Raw genomic sequence first — 22,774 nt, forward strand, 5'->3', positions numbered from 1 at the left:
AGGTTCATCCACTAATCTGTCACCACAAATCCCCTGCTCAGTCCATACTCCAACTCTTGGGGTCAATGGCAGCCTCGATCACCATTGTTCCTCTGGCCGGATTCCACACGAGACTTCTCCAGTGGCTACTTTTCAGTGGTACCCTCTACAACATCCTTTGTTTTTTCAGATGAGTGTAACTCAGACATGCAAGCAAGATTTTCTCTGGTGGACATTTTGAAATCCCCAACAATGGTCTTGCCCCTTTAGCCAAAAGCCACGGTGACCACGGACACCTCCCTGATGGGGTTGGGGGGGCTATGTCAGGAAACCCGGTTCAAGGCACCTGGTCGGAAACAGAGGCCCATTTACATATCTATGTCCTGGAACTGAGAGCAGTGCTATAAGTGTTGCAAGCATTCCACTCGATCCTTCCATCAGGGACTATTGCGATCCAGTCAGACAACATGTCAGTGGTCTGGTACATCAACAAGCAAGGGGGCACCAGATCTTATCCATTATGCCGAGAGGCCTTGAGAATATGGCAATGGGTGATCGCTTTCAACCACTTTCTAATTGCAACGCACATTCCCAGGTGCTCCAAGATGATAGCAGACAAATTGAGCAGGTGCATTCTATAACCTCACGAGTGGTCCCTCAATCTTGTGATTGCAGCAAGAATTTACAACTGCTGGGGCCAGCCTTGCTGTGACCTATTCGCGTCCCCAATCAACTACAAGTGCAGCAACTATTTTGCCCTGATCCCCCCTCGGGGACAGTCACCGAGAGATACTCTAGTCCACGCTTGGCCCTATGGTCTGCTTTATGCTTATCCTTCTCTTCCTCTCATCTTCCAATTTCTGAAGAAAACATGGCATTTGAAGAGCAAAGTGATCCTCATTGCTCCATATTGGCCTCGACAAGTTTGGTTCCCCTTCCTCTGGACTCACCTGCTAGATGGACCATGGATTCTCAATCCATCCCCAACGTTGATCTCCCATCCGCAGGGTCTGACTCACCCCACTCTAACAAGCCTGAAGCTGACAGCTTGGTTTCTCCACTTCCAATGATTGCCAGGCAGGATATCTTCTCTTCCCCAGTGCCCAGTATTCTTTTCTCATCTCATAAATCGTCCACCAGGCTAATCTAGCTCAGCAAATGGAAAAGGTTTACATTATGGGCAGCAAACAAACAATTGGACCCCTTGTCAGCCCCAGTTTCAGTGGTTTTAGATTACTTATCACATCTTTTTCAATCTGGGGTGTCAGCCTCTACTATTCATTTTCATTTAGCTGCCATTTTTTTAATTTCCACATTGGCTTTCAGCATTCTTCACTCATTCACATAGACTCTCTAAGACTTTCTTGAAGGGTGTTTTTCACCTAAAACCTCCCTTTAGAGAACCAGTGCTTCTACTGGTACTCTAAAGGGAGTACTTACTTCTAGTAGGTCTTCTGCTTACACCCTCCCCCACAATCTTATTTTAAGGTTGTAGCCACTGAGATATACATTTTCATATGCAGAGTTTGAATATCTGGAAGTGTTGCTTTGAAGTGCCCCCCCCCCTCCCCAAAGATTCTTCTGTAGAGAACTTAAGACTCTTGTCGTGTTCAAAGGATTGACTTGGACCCCCTTTCCTTTCTTGAATGTATATGTAGAAGGAGGAGATTCCTTCAGTCATCATGTGCAAGAATTTGGTGATCATGGATCCTGTTTTGGCAGTCTGGAAGTACCCTGATTCAAATCCTGCTGCCCCAGGGAGTAGGGTGTCCTTTTTAAAACATCCGATGAATGTAGCAAGTCCTATGCCAGGTAGTTTTAAAGCCAAATCCTTTGTAACCTCATTAGTCCAGCATAGGTCCCAGAGACCACAAAATGTGGATACATTGCTGCCAGACAAAGATCCCAAATCGCTGGACAGGTTTGGTGAAAAAATATACTGCTTTGCCTCCATAGAACATAGACACCTCAACTGCTTGTCTCATCTTTCCAGATTCCAGTCCTTTCTAGTGGATCAAGCCTTGGTAGAGCTTGTTAACCTATCTGAGTTTATACTTGAGGAGCACCTAACTTATGTCTGTGGCTTCCATGGCAGCTTTCCTGGTGTTCTACTATAATTTTGATGTATTGTAAAATCTTGAGTCTTAAGTGTGAGATGGTCAGGTTTTAATAAAGCAATCTACTGGACTGAGTGTGAGACTAGGGGTGCAGGCTCACATATGTGCCTTTGCAGAATGCTATAGCTGAGATGGGTCTTCCTCCAGGAGGATTTTAGAAATAACTTTCTATTTGCCTATTTTAAGGAAACTTGTTATTTACCCAGGACTCTGAAAACCTGGTAGCTAGTATCTTGTGGAGAAAACTGGCCTTAATTACTCTGCAGGACCTTTTTAATCCCCTATCATCTCCTTTCTCTTTTGTGCCTAGACAACTCCAGAAGAGGGGCAAGCCTTCTTACTATGTGAGGAAAGCTGCTAAGGATCAAAATCTTGCTCTCTCCTTTTCCAACAAGGTTAGCAAAAATAATTGTCTCCTCAAGTGCATTAGTAAAGTTGGGTTTTGGCTGCCAGTTTAGGCAGTCATTGGAGTTTACCATTTGTTGGAGAACCTTCACCAGGGACTAGTAGCTTCTGGTAATAGTCATGCATGACCATATCTTAGAGATATTACCTCGCAAGAAATACTTCCATTAAGAAACCTTCTTAATGGAGCTCTTCTAACAGGTTCAGACTCAGATGTCAAAAGGGGACTGGAGAGTCTTTCAGTCTTTAGAACAGAGTGGGACGTTTCTTCTTCTGCCTCCTCCAGACATCATTGACTTCATGTAGTATGTGATACATTTACTTCATATCTGCATTGTAGAAGGATGTATGGATGGTGTTTACTGGAAATAATTGTTACAATTTAATGTTATTTCAGTGTGCACTGGAAATTCCTCCTGTTTGTTCTGAGTGGTTGTCATTTCCAGTAAAAAGTTTTGGCTTTTTGAAATTTCTTCATCACATGGAATAGTTAACAAGTTGTTGGCCATTAGGTATAAAGTCTTACAGGAAGAAGACTTTCATATGTTTCTCTGCCTGGACATCTATGTCTTTGTAGCCCTATCCATGGATTTCTTGGAAGTGTCCTTTGGCTGGATGCATGTAGAGTTACAGTGCCTGGGGAACTCTGTAAACTAGTAGTTGCCCTGTCTCACATCACCCTAGGTAATTGCATTTATAGGTAGTGAATAGGGTGCCCTCAATGCTAGCCTTTCCTTCTCTTAGAGGAAGACAAGAAATTGTATCTGTGATGGTGTAGGTAGGTATATAGTTGCAGTCTCTCCTATTTCCTGGTCTCCTCTCTAGGAGAAAAAACAAAGCAGAGAGAGCTCTTCACATTATGAATATATAATGCCAGTTGAAATATTACTTGAACTGAGTGCTTGAATTTCTTAAGATGGCACTACTGTTCATGTACATCACTCCATTTCGAGTAAGTGGCTCATTTGCCAGACAAACCCTTTTCAAGTGGATTGCCAGCTGCATCATCATTTGCCATCAGCTGGCTGGCCACTTTTTGGAAAATGCTGCAGTCAGTTTTCACTCCACAACCTATCACTGACCAGTGCAGAAGTACATAAAGACTGGAGGACAGCAGCTGTGGTACCCATCTGAAAGGAAGAAGGGGAAAAGAAAAAGCCAAAAAACTAAAGCTCTATTAGCTTAACAGGAGAGACTAAGAAAATCATTGAGAGATTTGTGGGAAAGACTCTGTTCCATGTCTAGAAGACAACAATCTTCAGGTCAGCAAGCGATATGAGTTGATTGCTGTAATGAGCTGTCAGTCAAGCCTGATTCATTTTGTCTGAGTTGCAGGAAAATTTTGACAGGTGAGTACCATTAGATGTGGTCTTCTTGGATTTCTCCAAGGCATTTGACTCTGTCATGTATATAGTTGGCTGCTAGAAACAGTTGAGGAGTTTGAGCGTAAGATCACTACTGAGAAACTGATTATTGCATAGGTGAAGAGTAGGACAACAGAGGGGGTTAGGTGAGAATGAGTGTGTGCCATTGGTAGTAAAAGTGACTAGTGGAGTATTACATGGGTCATTTTTCTGAGTCCATTACTGTTCATCATTTTGTTTCAGACACAGCTGAGGGAATTGAAAGCAAGATAAATCTTTTAGTTGATTCCACAAAGGTAGATGCAGTAAGGGTGTATGGGAGATGGGAGAATTGTGCAAGAAAAGCTTTGGAATGCTGACAAAAGGGAACAAAAGTTGGTTCTTAACTTTCATTCCAGTCATATGCAAAGTACTGCACTTGGACCACAGCAAACCTGGTTTGAAGCATCAATGTTGGGGGGGGGGGGGGCTTTGAACTTGAAGGCAACAGAGAAGAAAAAAAGAGATCATCAGACTGTGGTGAGAGAGTAGTAACTGGATTATTGAGGTGAATCCTCAAGGAGATATACTCTTGAAGCAAAGAGACTATAATCCTGTTCTGTGGGGTCTTTATCAGGCCACATTGTTAGAGATTATGAATATAAGGCTGAAATTGTGTTGTAAATATGATGAGCAGACATCCTTTTTTATAAACTCTGCAATACGTGATGTTTTTTCAGTAGCAACAGAACAGATGTTTCCTTTCATACTTCTGTTGCAAGTATTACATGTGGAAAAATCACAAAAGGACAATAGAACAGACATTACGTGACTTCCCACAGAAGGCCAGAAAAAGATACCAAGAGGAAATAACAAAATCTATGTGCGTAACTAGCACTGTATATAACAACTGTAGTAATTCAGTTATATGTGAGAGGGACAGAGAGAGGTATTTTTGAAACAACACAGCAAAGAAGCAAAGCACACACACAAAATAAAATGTTCACACATATTGAATACTTTCTGCAGTTATAGAAGCCATGCAAGGAGGATACCAGTCTAGAGGAATAAATCTAGTGAACAGCTACCAAAAAGATTTGCGTGATGGAATGGATAGAATGGCTCTCACTAGAGCTCAACATGGATGCAAGATGTAGTATGGGTGTAAATAATTGTGTGAAATGTGAAAGGGGTCACCTTGAATAGAAAAGGAAGATGAAAGAGTTGGATCACCAGCATCAAACTGAAGGGACAGACTACTCCCAGGTACTCCTGAAGTAACTTCAAGAAGAGGGTTGTGTGCCCATGGAATGGGCTATCAAGATGGGTGGTAGCTAGGGAATCTAGAGAGTCATTCAAGACAATATGAGGCAGATGGAGAAAGTAGCAAAGGAGGAGGCTGGGAGTACAGGAGATGTAGCATGTTAAAAGCAATTAAAGGTAGACTAGAAATGTATTTTCCTTCTGCCATAAAATATATAATTCAAGTAGGTGTGGGAGCATCCAATGCAGACATCTGTGCTGTGGGCACTTGATCTTCACTGCATTCCTTCAGCAAACATAATTGCCTCAACTGTGACATCAGGAGTTGTGTTGCTTTAGTTTGTACTTCATATTTCTGTAGCCATACTTCTGAATTACATTGGTTCATGGGCTGTTTCTGTAGATCTCTCCACACTGCTGGCTTACTGCTTAAGGTTCAGCTGGGTTGTAGGACAATTATGGGTGATTCATGGCATTAGATATACCAGATATGTCCTTACCATATCAAATGATTTTTGAGGCGACCACCTTATTGAGCCACTGATATCCTTCCCCATTAATCCTTGTGGTTGAACACTTCTTAATTTAGCCTCAACAGTTGGAATTTTATATAATGGACAACTTGTGCTTGTGTATTTTACTTGTTAACAGTGTAGACCTGTTTTCATTTTCATGTTTTGATTTGCAGGAAGTGTGCTCGCCAGTGGTTGGGGGTTAATCAAACTGACTCAGCAGCTAGGTGCATGTAAAGTAGTTGATGCTTGATATCATGGTGTGCATGAATACACTTGACTGATCTTCCAGTAAAAATTCCAGATTGTGATTAGTGAAGAAGATGAACTTCATCACGGGACATATCAATAGCTTAATTCTTCCCACATTAATTGATCTATAAAAACATATCTGTTATATTTTCAAGGATATTCCAACCAGCAGGCCCACATTCTTCTTCGACTACCCTTGTGATAGCATAGAAGGTTATGGTGTTTTAATGGGCTGTCTTGCTTTCGATTCAGGCTTTCTATGGTATGTGTAAAAGAACTGAGGGAGATCAGTGTTTGCTTCCTGTGGACTAGTGCTGAAATTCACTGTAGCAGACACAGAGAGCTTAGCCACCCAAGTGAAGTTGCTATGATTTTGAATCTAATAAGCTTACTCTGATGATGGGGTGTTTCTGCATGAGTTTAAACATCAGCTGACTGGCACACCCTTGAAGATTTAACGTTGTTTTCTACATGTGTATACATTCGTACATACAGTATGCTGTATGTGCCTGTACAATTGCAGCTAACCTTTATGCTTATTTCTTAACTTATCTCAAGATTTTCAGCAGCTTTTCTTTTCCACAAGAAGGGGGAGGGACCTGTCCTTTTGTCTGGCTGGAGCAGATCCCCTGTCATAATTTTAAAGCTTTATTTTTAGGGTTGTCTGTTTGTCCTCCTTAAACATTGTTTTTACTCTGCAGGGCTTCCTTAGAAAAGCTCTTCTTGGGAGAGAGGCCATCCTGTCTCCCTCTCTGGTTTTTGGTTTGTCTCTCACTTGATACAGTTGCATTCTGTCAGGGCTTGAGATACTTTTGAACAACCCATGTCATAATGCTTATATGGTGGTTTGATGTTGCACTCATGCTACAGACTGAAATGCTCTTGATCTGTTAGAGTAGTCATTTTATATATGTGTGCATTTCAGAGATGATTCAGTTATTCTTATGAAAAATTATGTATATATAAAGGTCTTAACACTCTTTTCTTTGTCTTTCTTTTTCTAGGTATATGACTTTCTGATCTGTCTACATTCCCAGGAGTCAGATTCTGAGGAGGAGGTTTATCCTTACATTCGGACACTTTTGCATTTTGACACCAGAGAGTTTCTAAATGTGCTAGCACTGGTAAGCAAATGTGTGTGTGTTTGTGTGTGCATGCACGCATGTGTACACAAACATATGCAAGTACTTTTATTTATGTATTACTAGCTTTGTAAAGCAGTGATGATGATTCTCAAACCCATCTTCTTGACTTGGACCCTGAAACCTGACATTGAATTTTTCACTCTCCAGCTATGCTGTTGTCTGTATTCCTAGACTTTTCTGTTTACTACCAAAAACACCATCTATCATGTGTACATTAGCCTCATATGTAAAGCTATCGAGTGCATTATCCCTAATTTCATTAATCTGGACATTGGAAATCTCTCAGCCTTGTACCCTTACTAATTTGGCTTCATCAAAGCAAGGTTATGCCTCTTTAACCTTGTTAACTTCTTTGAAAAAGTAACTGAAGCAATGGATAGTGGTAATTAAGTGCATACAGCATATCTGGAACTGGCCAAGGCTTTTGCCTATTCCCTATGTAAGCATAATCGATAGCTACCGGTAGCCATGGAGATTTGTTAGATTACTTGGTGGTTCTGATATACAGGTGAACCAATCTAGTTTGAAATCCCCCAACATAAGGGTTTCTTTTGAGTATGTGGAAGAACGCCAGGATAAGAAGTCTTCAAGGCTAGCAGGTGTATTACCAGGTGGAATATAGATCACAATCATGGTAATGATCTTTTTAGGGTGAAGTTGAAGTTGTGAGATAAGTATGTCCCAATTACTGGGGGAGGGGTAGGAGTTTGACGTAAAGTTAAGTTGGACTAGTACAGTAAGGCAATTCCACCCCCTTTATGAAGTGGTCTGTCTTGTCTAATGATATTGTAGCCAGTAGGGAGAACTTCTGAGTTAGTTATGATTTTATTTGCCAGGTTTCTGTTAAAGCAACTATGTCTGGGGAGTAGTGTGCTATTGTGGACTGGAGTTCAGGTATTTTATTTTTGATACTTCTAATATTAATATTTAGCATTAAGAGATGGTTGGTTTTGCTTCTTTTGTTGATTTGCCCAGGGATGAAGATAGTGCGAGTATTATGTTCTGATAATTGGGTTGGAGCAATTTGTTTTGGACAGGATGGATTTGGGCCTGGGTTGGGATGGATGTCCCCACTTATGGTGAGCCTGGTGTTGAAATGGTGATATAGATGTTTAAGTTTGGTGATGAGTTTTAGAAAGTATTGTGTTTTTTTGGAGAAGGAATGAGAGTATATGTGTTTAGCTTTGAATTCGTCAGTTATGTAGTTCATGAACAATTGTGGGCAGATATTATAATGTGCGATGTCTGTATATGAGAGTGCATAATATAGTGCTGTGGTACTAAGTTTAGGAATATTGCTAGAGTGATAACTTGTGGAGTTATAAAGAGTTATGAGAAGACAAAACAGACTTAGTTGTGTGATAATCATTGTTATAAAGTTTGTTTGTTCTAGGTGGAGGTGTGGATAGGAATTACAGGGTTGTACTATATGTGGATAGGTGAGTAGTGTGGGGTGATGTAATAATGCCTAGATAGAATGTGAGTGGTTGGGAGTATTGTGTGGTGGAGCAAGTGGGTGTGGTGTAATGTGATTTGACTTGAGGAGCTGTGATTGGTGGAGTTGATGTGAGGTTGAGTTGTGGGTGTGGTTGGGATTACTATAAATTTAGAGGTAGTAAAGGTGGGAAGGAATTGGGGGCAGGGGAGCAGAGAGAGCCCAAGCATTAGCAAGGGTGAACGGAGCGGTGCTGAGCCCAGCAGAACAAAAGTAATGGGCGGCAAAAACAGTAAATGTTACTTTACAAATCTGAACACTTTAAGAAATTCCTGAAGTCTAATGGCTTACCAGCAAGCAGAATTCAGTTGCTGAAGAGCACTTGTGTCCTGGTGGGAGACTAGTAATTTAAAGATTGCTCCATGCACAGCAGGAATCTAATATAGACTTAGTATTGGGGGAGGGGGATAGCACAAGGGTTGTAAACAAGGTGCAATGCAAAGAAACCAGCCAAGCCAGAGAGGCAAGCAGTGGAAATCTATCAGTGTTGGCCTCAGAGGGGGTGAGTAATAATTCAAACTCTACCTGTAAAGTGAAGGAGAGAAGAGACAGCAAAGTGTATTAGGGTTGGGAGTGTGTCTTCACATTAACTTGCTTATTAGTAGCCATTTTGTGCACATTTTGTGATTAGATTAGGGAGATCCATTAGCAATGAAGGGGAATGTATAGAGATGCAAATAAACAGATGGGGCTCAAGTGATACAAACTAAGGCAGACAGCACTTAGAGGGCTGCTTGAGGGTTAATTTAATCACAGAGGATAAGAAGGGTCTGAATTAAGTGTATACTGTCTATTGGACAGTTAAGATTACTACACTAGCTGGGGAGGGGACACAAGGCTACAATAGTCAGTTTTATTAGCTGAGAACTACTAAGTAACACTGCTAATGTTAAAGCTTCACTATCATAACACATACAAGTAGAATGCCTGAGTGGACTGACCCTGCTCTTCAGGCTCAAAATCTATATCTTTGTTTAGTTTTGCAGTACTGAGTCCTTCTTAGACTGTGTGGGGTGGGGTGGTCGCTGCAGACTGCAGAGCTGCTTGAGTGTGCTCAGGAAGCAGAATTCAATTGCTGAAGAGCACTTTTGTCCTGGTGGGAGACTAGTAATTTAAAGATAGTAAGTGCTACTTCTGAAAGAAAAACATACCACACAGCTCTGTTTTGGGCCCTCTCCTATTTGGCAAGTATTTCTCAGACCTTCAGGCTAGCATTTCTGGCCTGTGGTTAATGAAGTTTACATATGACTATAAGCTGGGTGTTGTTCGATCTTCAGCTGACTCACATTTACTCCAACACAGCTTAATCCATGTTAACAATCAATGCAAGGACAATTATCTCAAATTAAATGTAAAAAAAAAATGTAGCATAGTTCATTGTGGCAAACAAAACAACTTCCTTTACTGGATGGAGATGCACCCCTCCTTTAAGACACTGTGCTAAGGGATCTGGGTACTCTTGTTGTTAATTCCTTATTTAACCATTCTGTCTCCACAGTAGTTCAGAAATCCTTTTATCTGGCCCATCTATTTCCAAAGGCATCTCCACTAGATCCAAAGAAGTCTTAAATCTCCTTTACTCATATCTTATCAGACCTATTATTGAATATAATGATCATTTGGCATGTATTAATCTAAACATATCTAACAACTTGAGAGATTCATAACTAGAAAGATCTGTGGCCTCAAAAATATTAGTAATTAGGAGAGACTAGCAGCCCTTTCTCTCTACTCTTTACAGACTCCTCTGTGGAGATCTGTAGCTAGCCTTTCATTCCTTCACAGAACTAACGGTGCAGGTATTTGATCCAGCTGAAGTGGTTACTCATGCAAATGTGCTCTAGTATTATTACATATCAAACAAGAAGAAAGAACACTGTCAGTGTCTTTTGATAATGAAGGCCAAAATGCTAGTTCTGTTGCCCTTCTCTTAGTGGATAATAAACCTGGGTGGCCACGATGCAAAATCTGAATATATTCATGCTGTAATGAAGCAGGAACAACAATTTTAGGACCTTTGAAAATAATACCATCATCCATCAGCAATTCATCTCTGTAGGGAAATATGATTGCACCTCAAGTGATGCACTAGATTGTTTTGACTGCCATCCAGCATTGATGTAGTGATTGAGCTTTCATGAAATTTCATCAGTCATAGTGTGATCTCTCAATTTGTCAAGTCTAGTGGTTAAAAAATTATGCACTCACATTACATAAGTCAAAATTTTCAGCATCAAGCAAAACTGTTGTACCTCTAGGTGATCTGGATAAAGTATCAACCAGACAAAGCAATTTACCGTTAGTGTAGACCATTCTGAAATTGTACTTTTGCAATTTGAGCATCATTCTTTGTAATCTCACTGGAGCAGAATGCATAGGTTTCTTTTGAATAGTAACTAGAGGCTGATGATCAATTTCAATTTGAAGAGCTCGACCATAAATATAATCGTGAAACTTGGAACATGCAAAAGCTATTGCAACAAACTCTTTCTCAATTTGAGCATAACGCATTTCATTTTGAGTAAGTGTCCTAGATGCATATACTACTGGTCTGCTCTCTTGTAGAATAACTGCACCAAGACCAAAATTAAAAGCATTACAGGACAGGGCAACTGGTTTATTCACATCACATAGATAGTAATCTAGCCTTTGATCATCCCGTGTCTACAGTGGTGAGGAAATCATTCTATGTTGCGCAACTTATATACAAAGGCATGGCATCCATGTCCAAGGAAGTCATTGTTCCACTGTATTCAGCATTCATCAGACCTATCATTGAGTACAATGCCCCCTTTGGGTATATACCTAACCAGGTATATCCAACAACTGGAACGTCCACAGAGGTTCCTCACTAAAAGAATACATGGCATAAGTAATATGTCCTATGCAGACAGCCTCAAGGGCATATCCCTGTATTCTGCCTCCTACAGGCTTTTGAGGGGATCTATACCTGAAATACAGGGCATTGTCAGACCCTACTCTGATGGACCTCCTGTGTATCCACAAAACAAACTGTACCAGAATTATCCATTCTGAAGACTTAAACCTTGCCTGTGGTATAAATAGGACTTGCTGGAGAGATAGGTATGTTTCCCACAGACTACCCAGTCTATGGAACAGGCTCCCCATCCATGTGAAGCAGAGTTTCTCCCTAATCCAATTCAAGTGTAACTTGGACAATTGGATGGGATACAAGAAATTCGTCCCTGGTTTGGCACTTATATCTCTGGTGCAAACAGGTAACCTGAAAATGGTTCATCTCCCAGGTCCATGCTGGCCCTTATCAAGGGTATCAGAACTCATCAGAGATTTGGGATGCATGGCTAGGCTTAAAAAGGCCCTTGTGGTCGTTAGCCTTGTAAACACCTATGAACCTAGAATCATAGTACCTTAACGTGTGGGGGTGGGGGGAGGTCACAATTTTTTGCTTAAGGTCATCAAACGCCTTCTGATGATGTTGTAACCATGACCATAAAACATTTTTTCATGTTAGCTCTCTTAACGGTGGTGACAACTCAATGACATCTGGTATAAACTTGCCCAAATAATTCACCATACCCAGAAAATGTAAACGCTGCACATTATCTGATGTTGGCATCTCTAAAATAGCAGTTTGTTTGCTCAGGTTTTAAGCCTGTGCTTGTAAATGAATGCCCTACATAGGTTTCTTCTGGAAGTCTGAGTTTACACTTTAGAGGATTGAGCTTCAAATTTACTTTGTGCTCTAGTTAGAACTTTCTTGAGGTTTTTGTCATGCTCTGCTTTGCCATTGCCTCCAACTAGTAGATCATCTACTGTTATGGCACAAGGATAACCTGAAATAATTTGTTCCACTACATGCTGAAAAACTTCCCTTGCAGAATTTATTGCAAATGGCATCCTTACAAATCTGTGGCTGCCAAATGGGGTACTAAAAGTAGTTAGAAATGAAGATTTATGATCAAGCATCACTTGCCAGAATGAACTCTTTGCATCCAAAATAGAAAATACAGTGGCATTTGGTATTAGAGCTATGACTTCAACTGTGTGCATTGGATGATATGGCCTCTTTAATGCTTTTTTCAAATCTCTAAGTTCAGTGCATATTCTGATTTCATTTGAGCCTTTCTTGTGAGCGGCTGCCATGGACAAAACCCAGTCAATTGATTCTGTGACTGGACAAATCACACCTTGCTGCACCATCTTATCCAACTGAGCTTTTACTTTGTCTTGCATAGATAAGAAACTATTCTTGCTGGTCTGACCACTGGTTTGACGTAGAGGTCTAATACACAACTGGAAGCTTACCCAGTTTGTCATCGAAAACAGCATCCTCGGAGAAAATGCTTCTGTAAAACTTGAACTGCACTCACATGATGAACTTCTTTAGCAAAAGAAAGCTGATTCATTCCTAACCTATCTTTGAGATATAGTAAAGATTGCACTGGTCGTCTGACTATATAGAATAATAAGTTGTAACAGTTCTCAGCCAAATAGGAGAGTATTACTGAACCTTCGGTTTGAATCTCCACCTCCATATGCAACAAGTCTCACACTGTTGGTTCTCACTTTTGCAAATGTATCTACTGATATAACACTGCACTTTGATCCAGTGTCTACTTTGAGCTCTGTGGATTTCTCATTGTTCCGAACTGCGCAAAACACTTCACCCCTTGTCAATAAGTTTACTGCATCGACTCTTTCTCCCAGTACTGGTACACCAACTATTTAGAAAGCTGATTGTTTTGGCTCTACTTGCTAAACTTGTTTTCTTGTATGACCTTTCTTTGCAACTGTGTGTGATGCTTACTTGATTTGCAAAACTTTTGAAAGTGATTCCATTTCTTACACTTAATGCACTGCTGACCATATGCTAAACATTTCTCTCTCTGACTCATGGTTTGCACCACAATTTTGACAGTTAGTAATAAAGATAGACTTTGGTTTTGCTGACTCATGCTTATATGGCTCTGAGATGGCGATGGAGCTTACACTTCCCCTAGAACTTTCTGGAAAACTCTGCACTTTCTTTGGCATTCCTGTGGTTGCTCTTTGCTTGGGCCTGTTTTTGCTTGCCACGTGTTGCATACTGTCTACAGCTGCTCTGGAACTTGCTTACAAGTGACAAAAGCATGGTTTCAGTATGTTTATGTGCCTTTCTGTCACCTCATGGATCTAACAAATTTCTATTGCTTTGCTGAATGTCAGATCATTGTCATGAAGCAAAATCTTCCCTTACTGCAGCACTATTAATACAACAGACAAGTCTATCCTTTATCAGCTTATCTTTCAAGTCACCAAACTGACACATTTTGGCCTTGTTCCTCAAGTCAGTTATATAAGCTTTAAATGTTTCCCCTGGCTTCTGATTTCTTGTGTAGAATAAATGCCTCTTTAATATAATGCTTGTCTGAGGGTTGCACATTTCTATGAACTTATGCTTTAAACACTCTGGGTCTTCTCTGGATTCATCTTGTGCAATAGTATGGTGTTCTGCACCTTCACACATTGCTGGTGCATGTACAAATGATCTCTCTCTTTCTATTGCCTCAGATCCTGTTAGAACTAGCAAAAGAAATGCCCTTGTGTGTGCATCTCTATCTGCATGAGCTGCTTGTATAAAAATATTGTACTCCTGTTCAAATATTTTCCAGTTCTCTGCAATATTCTGGTCAAACACAAGTGGTTGTGGTTTTCAAAATCCATTCGCCATACTAACACATTTCAGCAAAGGGTCTTGTAAATACATATAAATACACACACACACACACACACACACACACACACACACACACACACACACACACACACACACACACACATGTGCATAAGAAATTGACGTGAACACTCAACTTGGCTAATGCTCTTCGGCTTTGTATCTGTACTTTCCTTCTTTGTGCTTATCAGTATTGTGTGAATAAATAACAACATAGTGCTTTCAGTTAACTGGACTTTGTGAAATAAATCTCTCAGGCTTCTTGACACTTTATTGCACTCTTTGAAATACCTTTTTAAATTTCTTAATGCTTCACTGTGCTTTACGAAATAGCTTTTTAAATTATTTGCTGCTTTACGGAGCTTAATGGAATACTTTCTCGAACTTTGCAATGCTTTTATGATATTTTTGATAAGTAAAGGCAGAAATGCTAAAATCATTGGCTTTCAGAATTGGTAAAGACATAAATGCAAAAGTAATTGCTGAGAAATTTATCGATAAAGGCAGGCATGGAACAGTCATGCATTATCACTTGTTAAAGTCGTTGCGTTAAGAAACATTTGAGAACTTTAGAGTACAACTGAGCAATTCACGAGCACTGTAATACTCTTGTACTCTTTTGTACGAAACACCTTTCTTTAATACAAGAAACTTGTTAAGCAATTGCACAATGCAAATAATCAGATTTTGGTTGCCCAAATTCAATGTCTTTTGAGGTATGAGCATTTTGTAAATGATTAAATGCAATACACTGAAATGTTCCCAAAATGGTGGCACTTTGCCAGGCAACTCTTTACAGTACAAGAAGCACTCTGTAATGGTGGCATTTTGCGAACAGTCAAACCCAGCACAAGAACTTTTCTTCCAACAACCGTGCTTCAATTGAATTACTCAAGAGACTTGCACTTTACAAACAGTGAACTCTTTGAAATACATGCACAGTAATAAGAACACACTGTAAGCACTTTTACACATACTGAGACACTTTGAATGATGTTAATTGCTTTTTTAATACCAAACAAAGTCATAGTTATGCACAAACACAGCACTTTGCAGTCACCTTGCTTTATTTTTATCTATTGTGCCCCTTTTCTTTTCTTATTATTTTTTGTGCTTGTTTAAACCCTTTTCTATTTTTTATGCCGAGCATACTTTTCTTTGTGCTTGTTTTACTCAAAACATGCCCAGTTATGCTTTAAACACACTCTTTCTGACTTAAACATGCATGTTTTATATTTTAACACGCTTGTTTTATACTTTAACATGATTGTTTTATACTTAATATGCTCATTATATCTTTAAACACATTTCATCAAGTACTTTAATGTTAAACATTTTCTTTAGTTAACAAACTTTTTGAGCTTTCCGCTTGCCTGATAATGTGGTTTCTGCCCTTGTAATGCCTTTTCTTGCCTCTTTGCATCGAGTAAATAATTCATGTTGCTTTTCATTACCTTTCATTGCTTCTGGTTATGTTTGCACTGTTTTTTCTTGGTTGTACCTTCGCTGTCACCTTTACATCTCATGGCTCCAAATGTTTTGTTCTTTTCCATCCCAGTTCTGATACTATGTCACTTTCATGTTGGTACACGAATAAACAAGTCTTTGTGGGTTCTGTTTAAGCAGCTTTATTCTATACAAGCACAATACTGTAAAGCTTACTGACTATGACTAAGTAACATATATACAAAGTTACTGCTGTGATCTTACATGCTTATACACAGGCTACTACTTCAAAGTGGCACTATGGATTGCATGTGTCTGGAATTTATACGTGAACGGACTGCCTCACGTGCTCCCTTAAAGACATAGCACACAAACGCTACACTCGGATCTAAACCCCCACCAAAAAAAAATATGCGTAGACACACACACACACACACACACACACACACACACACACACGCACATACACATGCACCTACCTTTGTCATCTTAGACATTTGTAGGCCTGATAAGTTTTGTAAGCAAGTCTTCTGCAAAGATCAGACTTGCTGCCTGGAGTGGTAAGAAGAGGACTTATGATGTGTACCCAAGGCACAGGGGATTGTTAACATTTAGTATCCTAGTGCTTTGGTGCCAGGCTCTTCTAACATGGTCTAAAGATGGCATCAGTCAAACACCTCTTGTATCACTGACATCTTTGCATTGCAATGAGAGAAAATGTCAGCTGTGGTCCAGGAGAAAGGAGAATTCTGGAAGTCGAGTCAAATTGTTGGCCTGCCTGCAAGCAGGAAAGTCAGGACTTCAACAATGAATATATTCAAACAGATACATGTATAGGAAGTTCCTAAAGCAGTTTTATATTGCTACATGTAGGTAGAACTTAAAATAATAACCAACTTAGTAACATATCCATCCACACCCCATTTTCCCATTCTTGCACATGGGGTTGGGATGTCATTTCAACCGTAGCAATCATCTTGTGCCAAGGTTCACACCACCAGGTGGTTAGCTTTGCCGTGGGTGTTCTCCCATACCTCACACTCACATCTATGACTTATTTAGAGCATCCAATCCATGTATTAAATGTCTTTGGAGCAGCTTAACAAGAGCAGCTTTATTTTCATCACATTTTTGGCTTGCTTCTTACCTCTTTTTCACCTCATTTTTCATCACATACCATTTGCAACAAATTTCATTCGGTTTGCACACAGTTTTCATTTTCTGTAATAGACTGCAGTGAACCTTCTTTTCATCACAAGATAGGACAACTGGTTTATTCACATCACATAGATAGTAATCTAGCCTTTGATCATCACGTGTCTGCAGTAGTGAGGAAATCATTCTATGTTGCACAACGTATAAATAAAGGTATGGCATCCAAGTCCAAGGAAGTCATTGTTTCACTGTATTCGGCATTCTTCAGACCTATCATTGAGTACAATGCCCCCTTAGATATGTACCTAACCAGGCATATCCAACAACTGGAATGTCCACAGAGGTTCCTCACTAAAAGATGTATGGCATAAGTAGTATGTCTACAGGCTTTTGAGGGAAAATCTATGCCTGGAATACAGGGCATTGTCAGACCCCCACTCTGATGGACCTCATGCATATCCACAAAAAAAACTGTACTAGAATTACCTGTTCTAAAGACTTAAACCTTGCATGTGATATAAATAGGACTTGCTGGAGAGATGGGTATGTTTCCCACAGACTTACTCGGTCTATGGAACAGGCTCCCCATCTATGTGAAGCAGAGTTCCTCCCTAATCCAATTCAAGTGCTACTTGGACAATTGGATGGAAAACCGGAAATTCATCCCTGGTTTGGCACCTGTGTCTTTGATGCAAACAGGTAACCTGTAAATGGTTCATCTCCCAGGTCCATGCTTGCACTTATAAAGGGTATCAGAACTCATCAGAAATTTGGAATGCATGGCTGTTCGAAAAAGGCCCTTATGGTCGTTAGCCTAGTAAATACCTATGAACCTAAAATCACAGGGGTCTATGTTAAATATTCGAACATCCAAAATGTCGAACGTTACATGGTCAAGACCAAATGTTCAACATTTGGATGTTTGAATATTAAATAAAAAAAAAAAAACACACCTTAACAGTGTGAGCAGGGGAGCAAGTCCCCCTGCACCCCCCATACCCCCCTACTTAATAATGCCAACTCCAAGACCGCACTTCAGTGCAGAAAAGGGAAATTCTCCCTATCTTCACCATACGGTGCCGTTGAAAGTCAATCTTCGAACACTTGCAATTTTGAACATTTGGTCTCAACCGTGTAACTTTCAAAATTTTAAGCGTTCGAAGAATTGATATAGACCCGAATCATAGTACCTTAACATGGGGGGAGGTCGCATTTTTCTGCTTAAGGTCATCAAATGCCTTCTGATGATGTTGTAACCATGCCATAAAACTTTTTTTCATGTTAGCTTTCTCAACGGTACTGTCAACTCACTGAAACCGGTATAAACTTGCCCAAATAGTTGACCATACCCAGAAAACGTAAACACTGCACATTATCTGATGCTGACATCTTTAAAATAGCTGTTTGTTTGGTCGGGTCAGGTTTTAAGCCTGTGCTTGTAAACAAATGTCCTACATAGGTTACTTCTGGAAGTCTGAGTTTACACTTTAGAGGATTGAGCTTCAAATTTACTTCACGTGCTCTAGCTAGAAGTTTCTTGATGATTTTGTTATGTTCTGCTTTGCCATTGCCTCAACTAGTAGATTGTCTACTTATTATGACACAAGGATAACCTGAAAAAATTTGTTCCATTGCATGGTGAAAAACTTCCCTTGTAGAATTTATTGCAAATGACATCCTTACAAATCTGTAGCTGCCAAATTGAATACTAAAAGTAGTTAGAAATGAGGATTTATGATCAAGCATCACTTGTCAAAATGAACTCTTTGCATCCAAAACAGAAAATACAGTGTAATTTGGTATTAGAGCTGCTTATTTCAACTGTGTGCATTGGATGATATGGCCTCTTTACTGCTTTTTTCAAATCTCTAGGGTCAATGCATATTCTGATTTCATCTGAGCTTTTCTTGTGACCGTCTGCCATGGACGAGACCCAATCAGTTGGTTCTGTGACTGGACAAATCACACCTTGCTGCACCATCTTATCCAACTGAGCTTTGACTTTGTCTTGCATAGCTATGGAACTCTTCTTGCTGGTCTGACCACTGGTTTGACTTTTAGGTCTAATTTCATAGAATATACAACTGGAAGCTTATCCAATCTGTCATCGAAAACAGCATACTCTGAGAAAATGCATCTGCAAAACTTGAGTTTGGAACTGCACTCACATGATGAACTTCTTCAGCAAAAGAAAGCTGATTCATTCCTAAGCTGTCTTTGAGAGATAATAAAGATTGCACTGGTCGTCTGACTGCATAGAATAATAAGTTGCAACAGTTCTCAGCCAAATAACAGGAAAGTATTACTGAACCTTCGGTTTGAATTTCTTCACCTCTATATGCAGCAAGTCTCACACTGCTGATTACATTGAGTTGTTCGTTGGTTCTCACTTTTGCAAATATATCTACTGATATAACATTGCACTTTGATCCAGTGTCTACATTGAGTTCTGTGGATTTCCCGTTGATCCAAACTGAGCAAAACACTTCACCTCTTTTCAATAAGTTATGTGTCAGCTCTTTCTCCCAGTACTGATACACCAGCTACGTAGAAAGCTGATTGTTTTGGCTCTCCTTGCTCAACTTGTTTTCTTGTATGACCTTTCTTTACAACTGTGTGAGGCTTACTTGATTTGCAAAACTTTTGAAAGTGATTCCATTTCTTACACTTATGCCACTGCTGACCATATGCTAAACATTTCTCTCTCTGATTCATGGTTTGCACCACAATTTTAACAGTTAATAATAAAGCTAGACTTTGGTTTGGTGACTCATGATTATATGGCATATAGATGGTGGTGGAGCTTGCACTTTTAGAACTTTCTGGAAAACTCTGCACCTTCTTTGGAATTCCTGTGGTTGCTCTTTGTTTAGGCCTGTTTCTGCTTGCCACGTGTTGCATACGGTCTACAGTCGCTCTGGAACTTACTGAAACCATGCTTTTGTCAGTTGTAAATGTGTTTGTGTGCCTTTCTGTCACCTCATGGATCTGACAAATCTCTATTGCTTTGCTTAATGTCAGACTGTCAAGAAGCAAAATCTTCCTCACGGCAGTACTGTTAATACCACATACAAGTCTATCCTTTATCAACTTATCTTTCAAGTCACCAAACTGACATGTTTTGGCCTTGTTCCTCAAGTCACTTATATAAGCTTCAAATGTTTTCCCTGGCTTCTGATTTCTTGTGTAGAACAAATACCTCTTTAATATAATGCTTGTCTGGGGGTTGCACATTTCTTGAACTTGCACTTCAAACACTCTGGGTCTTCTTTTGATTCAGCTTGTACAACAGTATGGTGATCTGTACCTTCACACACTGCTGGTGCATGTACAAATGATCTCTCTCTTTCTATTGCCTCAGATCCTGCTAGAATTAGCAAAAGAAATGCCCTTGTGTGTGCATCTCTATCTGCATGAGCTGCTTGTATAAAAATATCATACTCCTGTTCACATATTCTCCAGTTCTCTGCAATATTCTGGTCAAACACAAGTGGTTGTGGTTTTCGAAATCCATCCGCCATATTAACACACATCAGAGAAGGGTCTTGCAAATACATACATAAACACACACAAGTAAATGGTGTGAACACTCAACTTGGCTAATTCTCCTCTGCTTTATATCTGCACTTTCTTTCTGCTTATCGGTATTGTGCGAATAAGATCAATTAACTGGACTTTGTGAAATAAACCCCTCAGGCTTCTTGACACTTTATTGCACTCTTCGAAATACCTTTTTAAATTTCTTAATGCTTCACTGTGCTTTAAGAAATAGCTTTTTAAATTATTTACTGCTTTATGGAGCTGAATGGAATACTTTCTCGGACTTTGCGATGCTTATATGAAAGGTTTGATAAGTAAAGGCAGAAATGCTAAAATCATTGGCTTTCGGAATAGGTACAAACAAAAATGCAAAAGTAATTGCTTAGAAATTTATCGATAAAGGCAGGCATGTAACAGTCATGCATTATCACTTATTAAAGTCGTTGCTTTAAGAAACATTCAAGAACTTTACAATCCAACTAAGCAATTCACGAGCACTCTAATACTCTTGTACTCTTTTGTAAGAAACACCTTTCTTTAATGCAAGAAACTTGTTAAGCAATTGCACAATCCAAATAGGCATTTTTCGTTTGCCCAAATTCAATGTCTTTTGACGTATGAGCACTTTGTAAGTAACTAAATTCAATACATTGAAATGTTCCCAAAATGGCGGCACTTTGCCAGGCAACTCGTTACAGTACAAGAAGCACTCTGTAATGGCGGCATTTTGTAAACAGTCGCACACAGCACAAGAACTTTTCTTCCAATAACTGTGCTTCACTTGAATTACTCAAGATTGTTGCACTTTACAAACAGTGAACATGCACAGTAATAAGCACACACTGTAAGCACTTTTACACACACTGAGATACTTCGAATGACATTAACTGCTTTTTTTAATACCAAAGTCGTAGTTATGCACAAACACAGCACTTTGCCCAACATGGCAGTCGACTTGCTTTATTTTTATCTACTGTGCCCCTTTTCTTTTCTTATTACTATTCTTTGTGCTCGTTTAAACCCTTTTCTTTTTTTTATGCCCAACATACGTTTTGTGCTTCTTTTACTCTAAACATGCCCAGTTATGCTTTAAATGCACTCTTTCTGACTTAAACATGCTTGTTTTATATTTTAACATGCTTGTTTTATACTTTAACATGCTTGTTTTATACTTTAACATGCTTGTTTTTTACTTAACATGCTCATTATATCTTTAAACACATTTGTTTCATCAAGCACTTTTTGTTAAACATTTTCTTTAGTTAACAAACTTTTTGAGCTTTCCGCTTGCCTGATAATGTGGTTTCTGCCCTTGTAATGCCTTTTCTTGCCTCTTTGCATTGAGTAAATAATTCATGTTGCTTTTATTACCTTTGATTGCTTCTAGTTATATTCACACTGTAGCAATCATCTGGTGCCAAGGTTCACACCACTGGGTGGTTTTAGCTTTGCCGTGGGTGTTCTCCCATATCTCACACTCACATCTATGGCTAATGTAGAGCATCCAATCCATGTGTTAAACATCTTTGGAACAGCTTAACAGCAGCATTATTTTTATCACATTTTTGTCTTGGCTCTTTCATCTCATTTTTCATTACATACAGTTTGCAACAAATTTCATTAGGTTTCCACACAGTTTTCATTTTCTGTAATAGACTGTAGTGAACCCTCTTTTCATTATTAATAGGGTGTGACTTTTAGAGGCAGTGCTCCTTACTCCTACAAAATGCCTTCAGAGTTTTGTGAAGGAAATTTTGCCCCATACAACCCTTTTTTTCAAGTGTCTAGTATAGCACCAAACAGAAAATAACTCTTGAGTATAGGTTAATTGTTTTTCTATAGCATATAAATAACAGTTACTCAAGATTTTCAGTACTCAGGAGTACCTGCTTTTTGCCTGTGCTTCTTACCACTTTTCACTGGGGAGAGGCAGTTTCTGGCAGCACCTAGTAAGAAGACTCAATGATGTATGAAGCTCGCCATTTGTCAGGAATTTTTTATACATTGCTCACCATTCTGTCCTTTTCTTTCACTATTCCCCTTTGAAGCTTGAGACTGGATGTTATCATAGATTTGATAAGATGCATATCCCAAAATTTTACTAAAGTTTATGGCAGTTCTTGGGGCTTCCTCTCTTTTTACTGAGCTAATGAACAAAGGCTTCTTCCAGACATGCCATCTCTGGTCCTATTCAGAGCTGTCAGTTAAGCACTTCCATGGCCCAACAAGGTGGTCCAATTAACAATATTTTTCTTAAAGTAAGACGTAAGCTAGCTGTTTAACCCTTCCTCTTCCAGTGTCCTTTGCTAACATATATACATACAGTCTTACATGTATATTCCTTCTCTGTCTATCAGGACCCACTGTTGATCTATTTTTAACACAAGCAACTTTACAAATACATTTTGATTTTCAAATGCTATGCAC

At 39.5% G+C, this 22,774-nt stretch overlaps 1 protein-coding gene across 1 annotated transcript in view; it reads left to right on the forward strand.

Moving 5' to 3' along the window:
- The window catches only part of VPS8 (VPS8 subunit of CORVET complex), a 2,195,799-nt gene that overhangs the window by 1,163,530 nt on the left and 1,009,495 nt on the right, over window positions 1–22,774 (forward strand). The window contains exon 21 of the mRNA XM_044075401.1: window positions 6,876–6,995. Within this exon, the coding sequence (XP_043931336.1) occupies window positions 6,876–6,995 (120 nt within the window). The remainder of the gene's footprint in view (window positions 1–6,875; window positions 6,996–22,774) is intronic.

Source organism: Protopterus annectens, chromosome 6.part1 (genome assembly GCF_019279795.1).
Source record: "Protopterus annectens isolate FY-2018-M chromosome 6.part1, PAN1.0, whole genome shotgun sequence".
Lineage (NCBI taxonomy): Eukaryota > Metazoa > Chordata > Ceratodontiformes > Protopteridae > Protopterus > Protopterus annectens.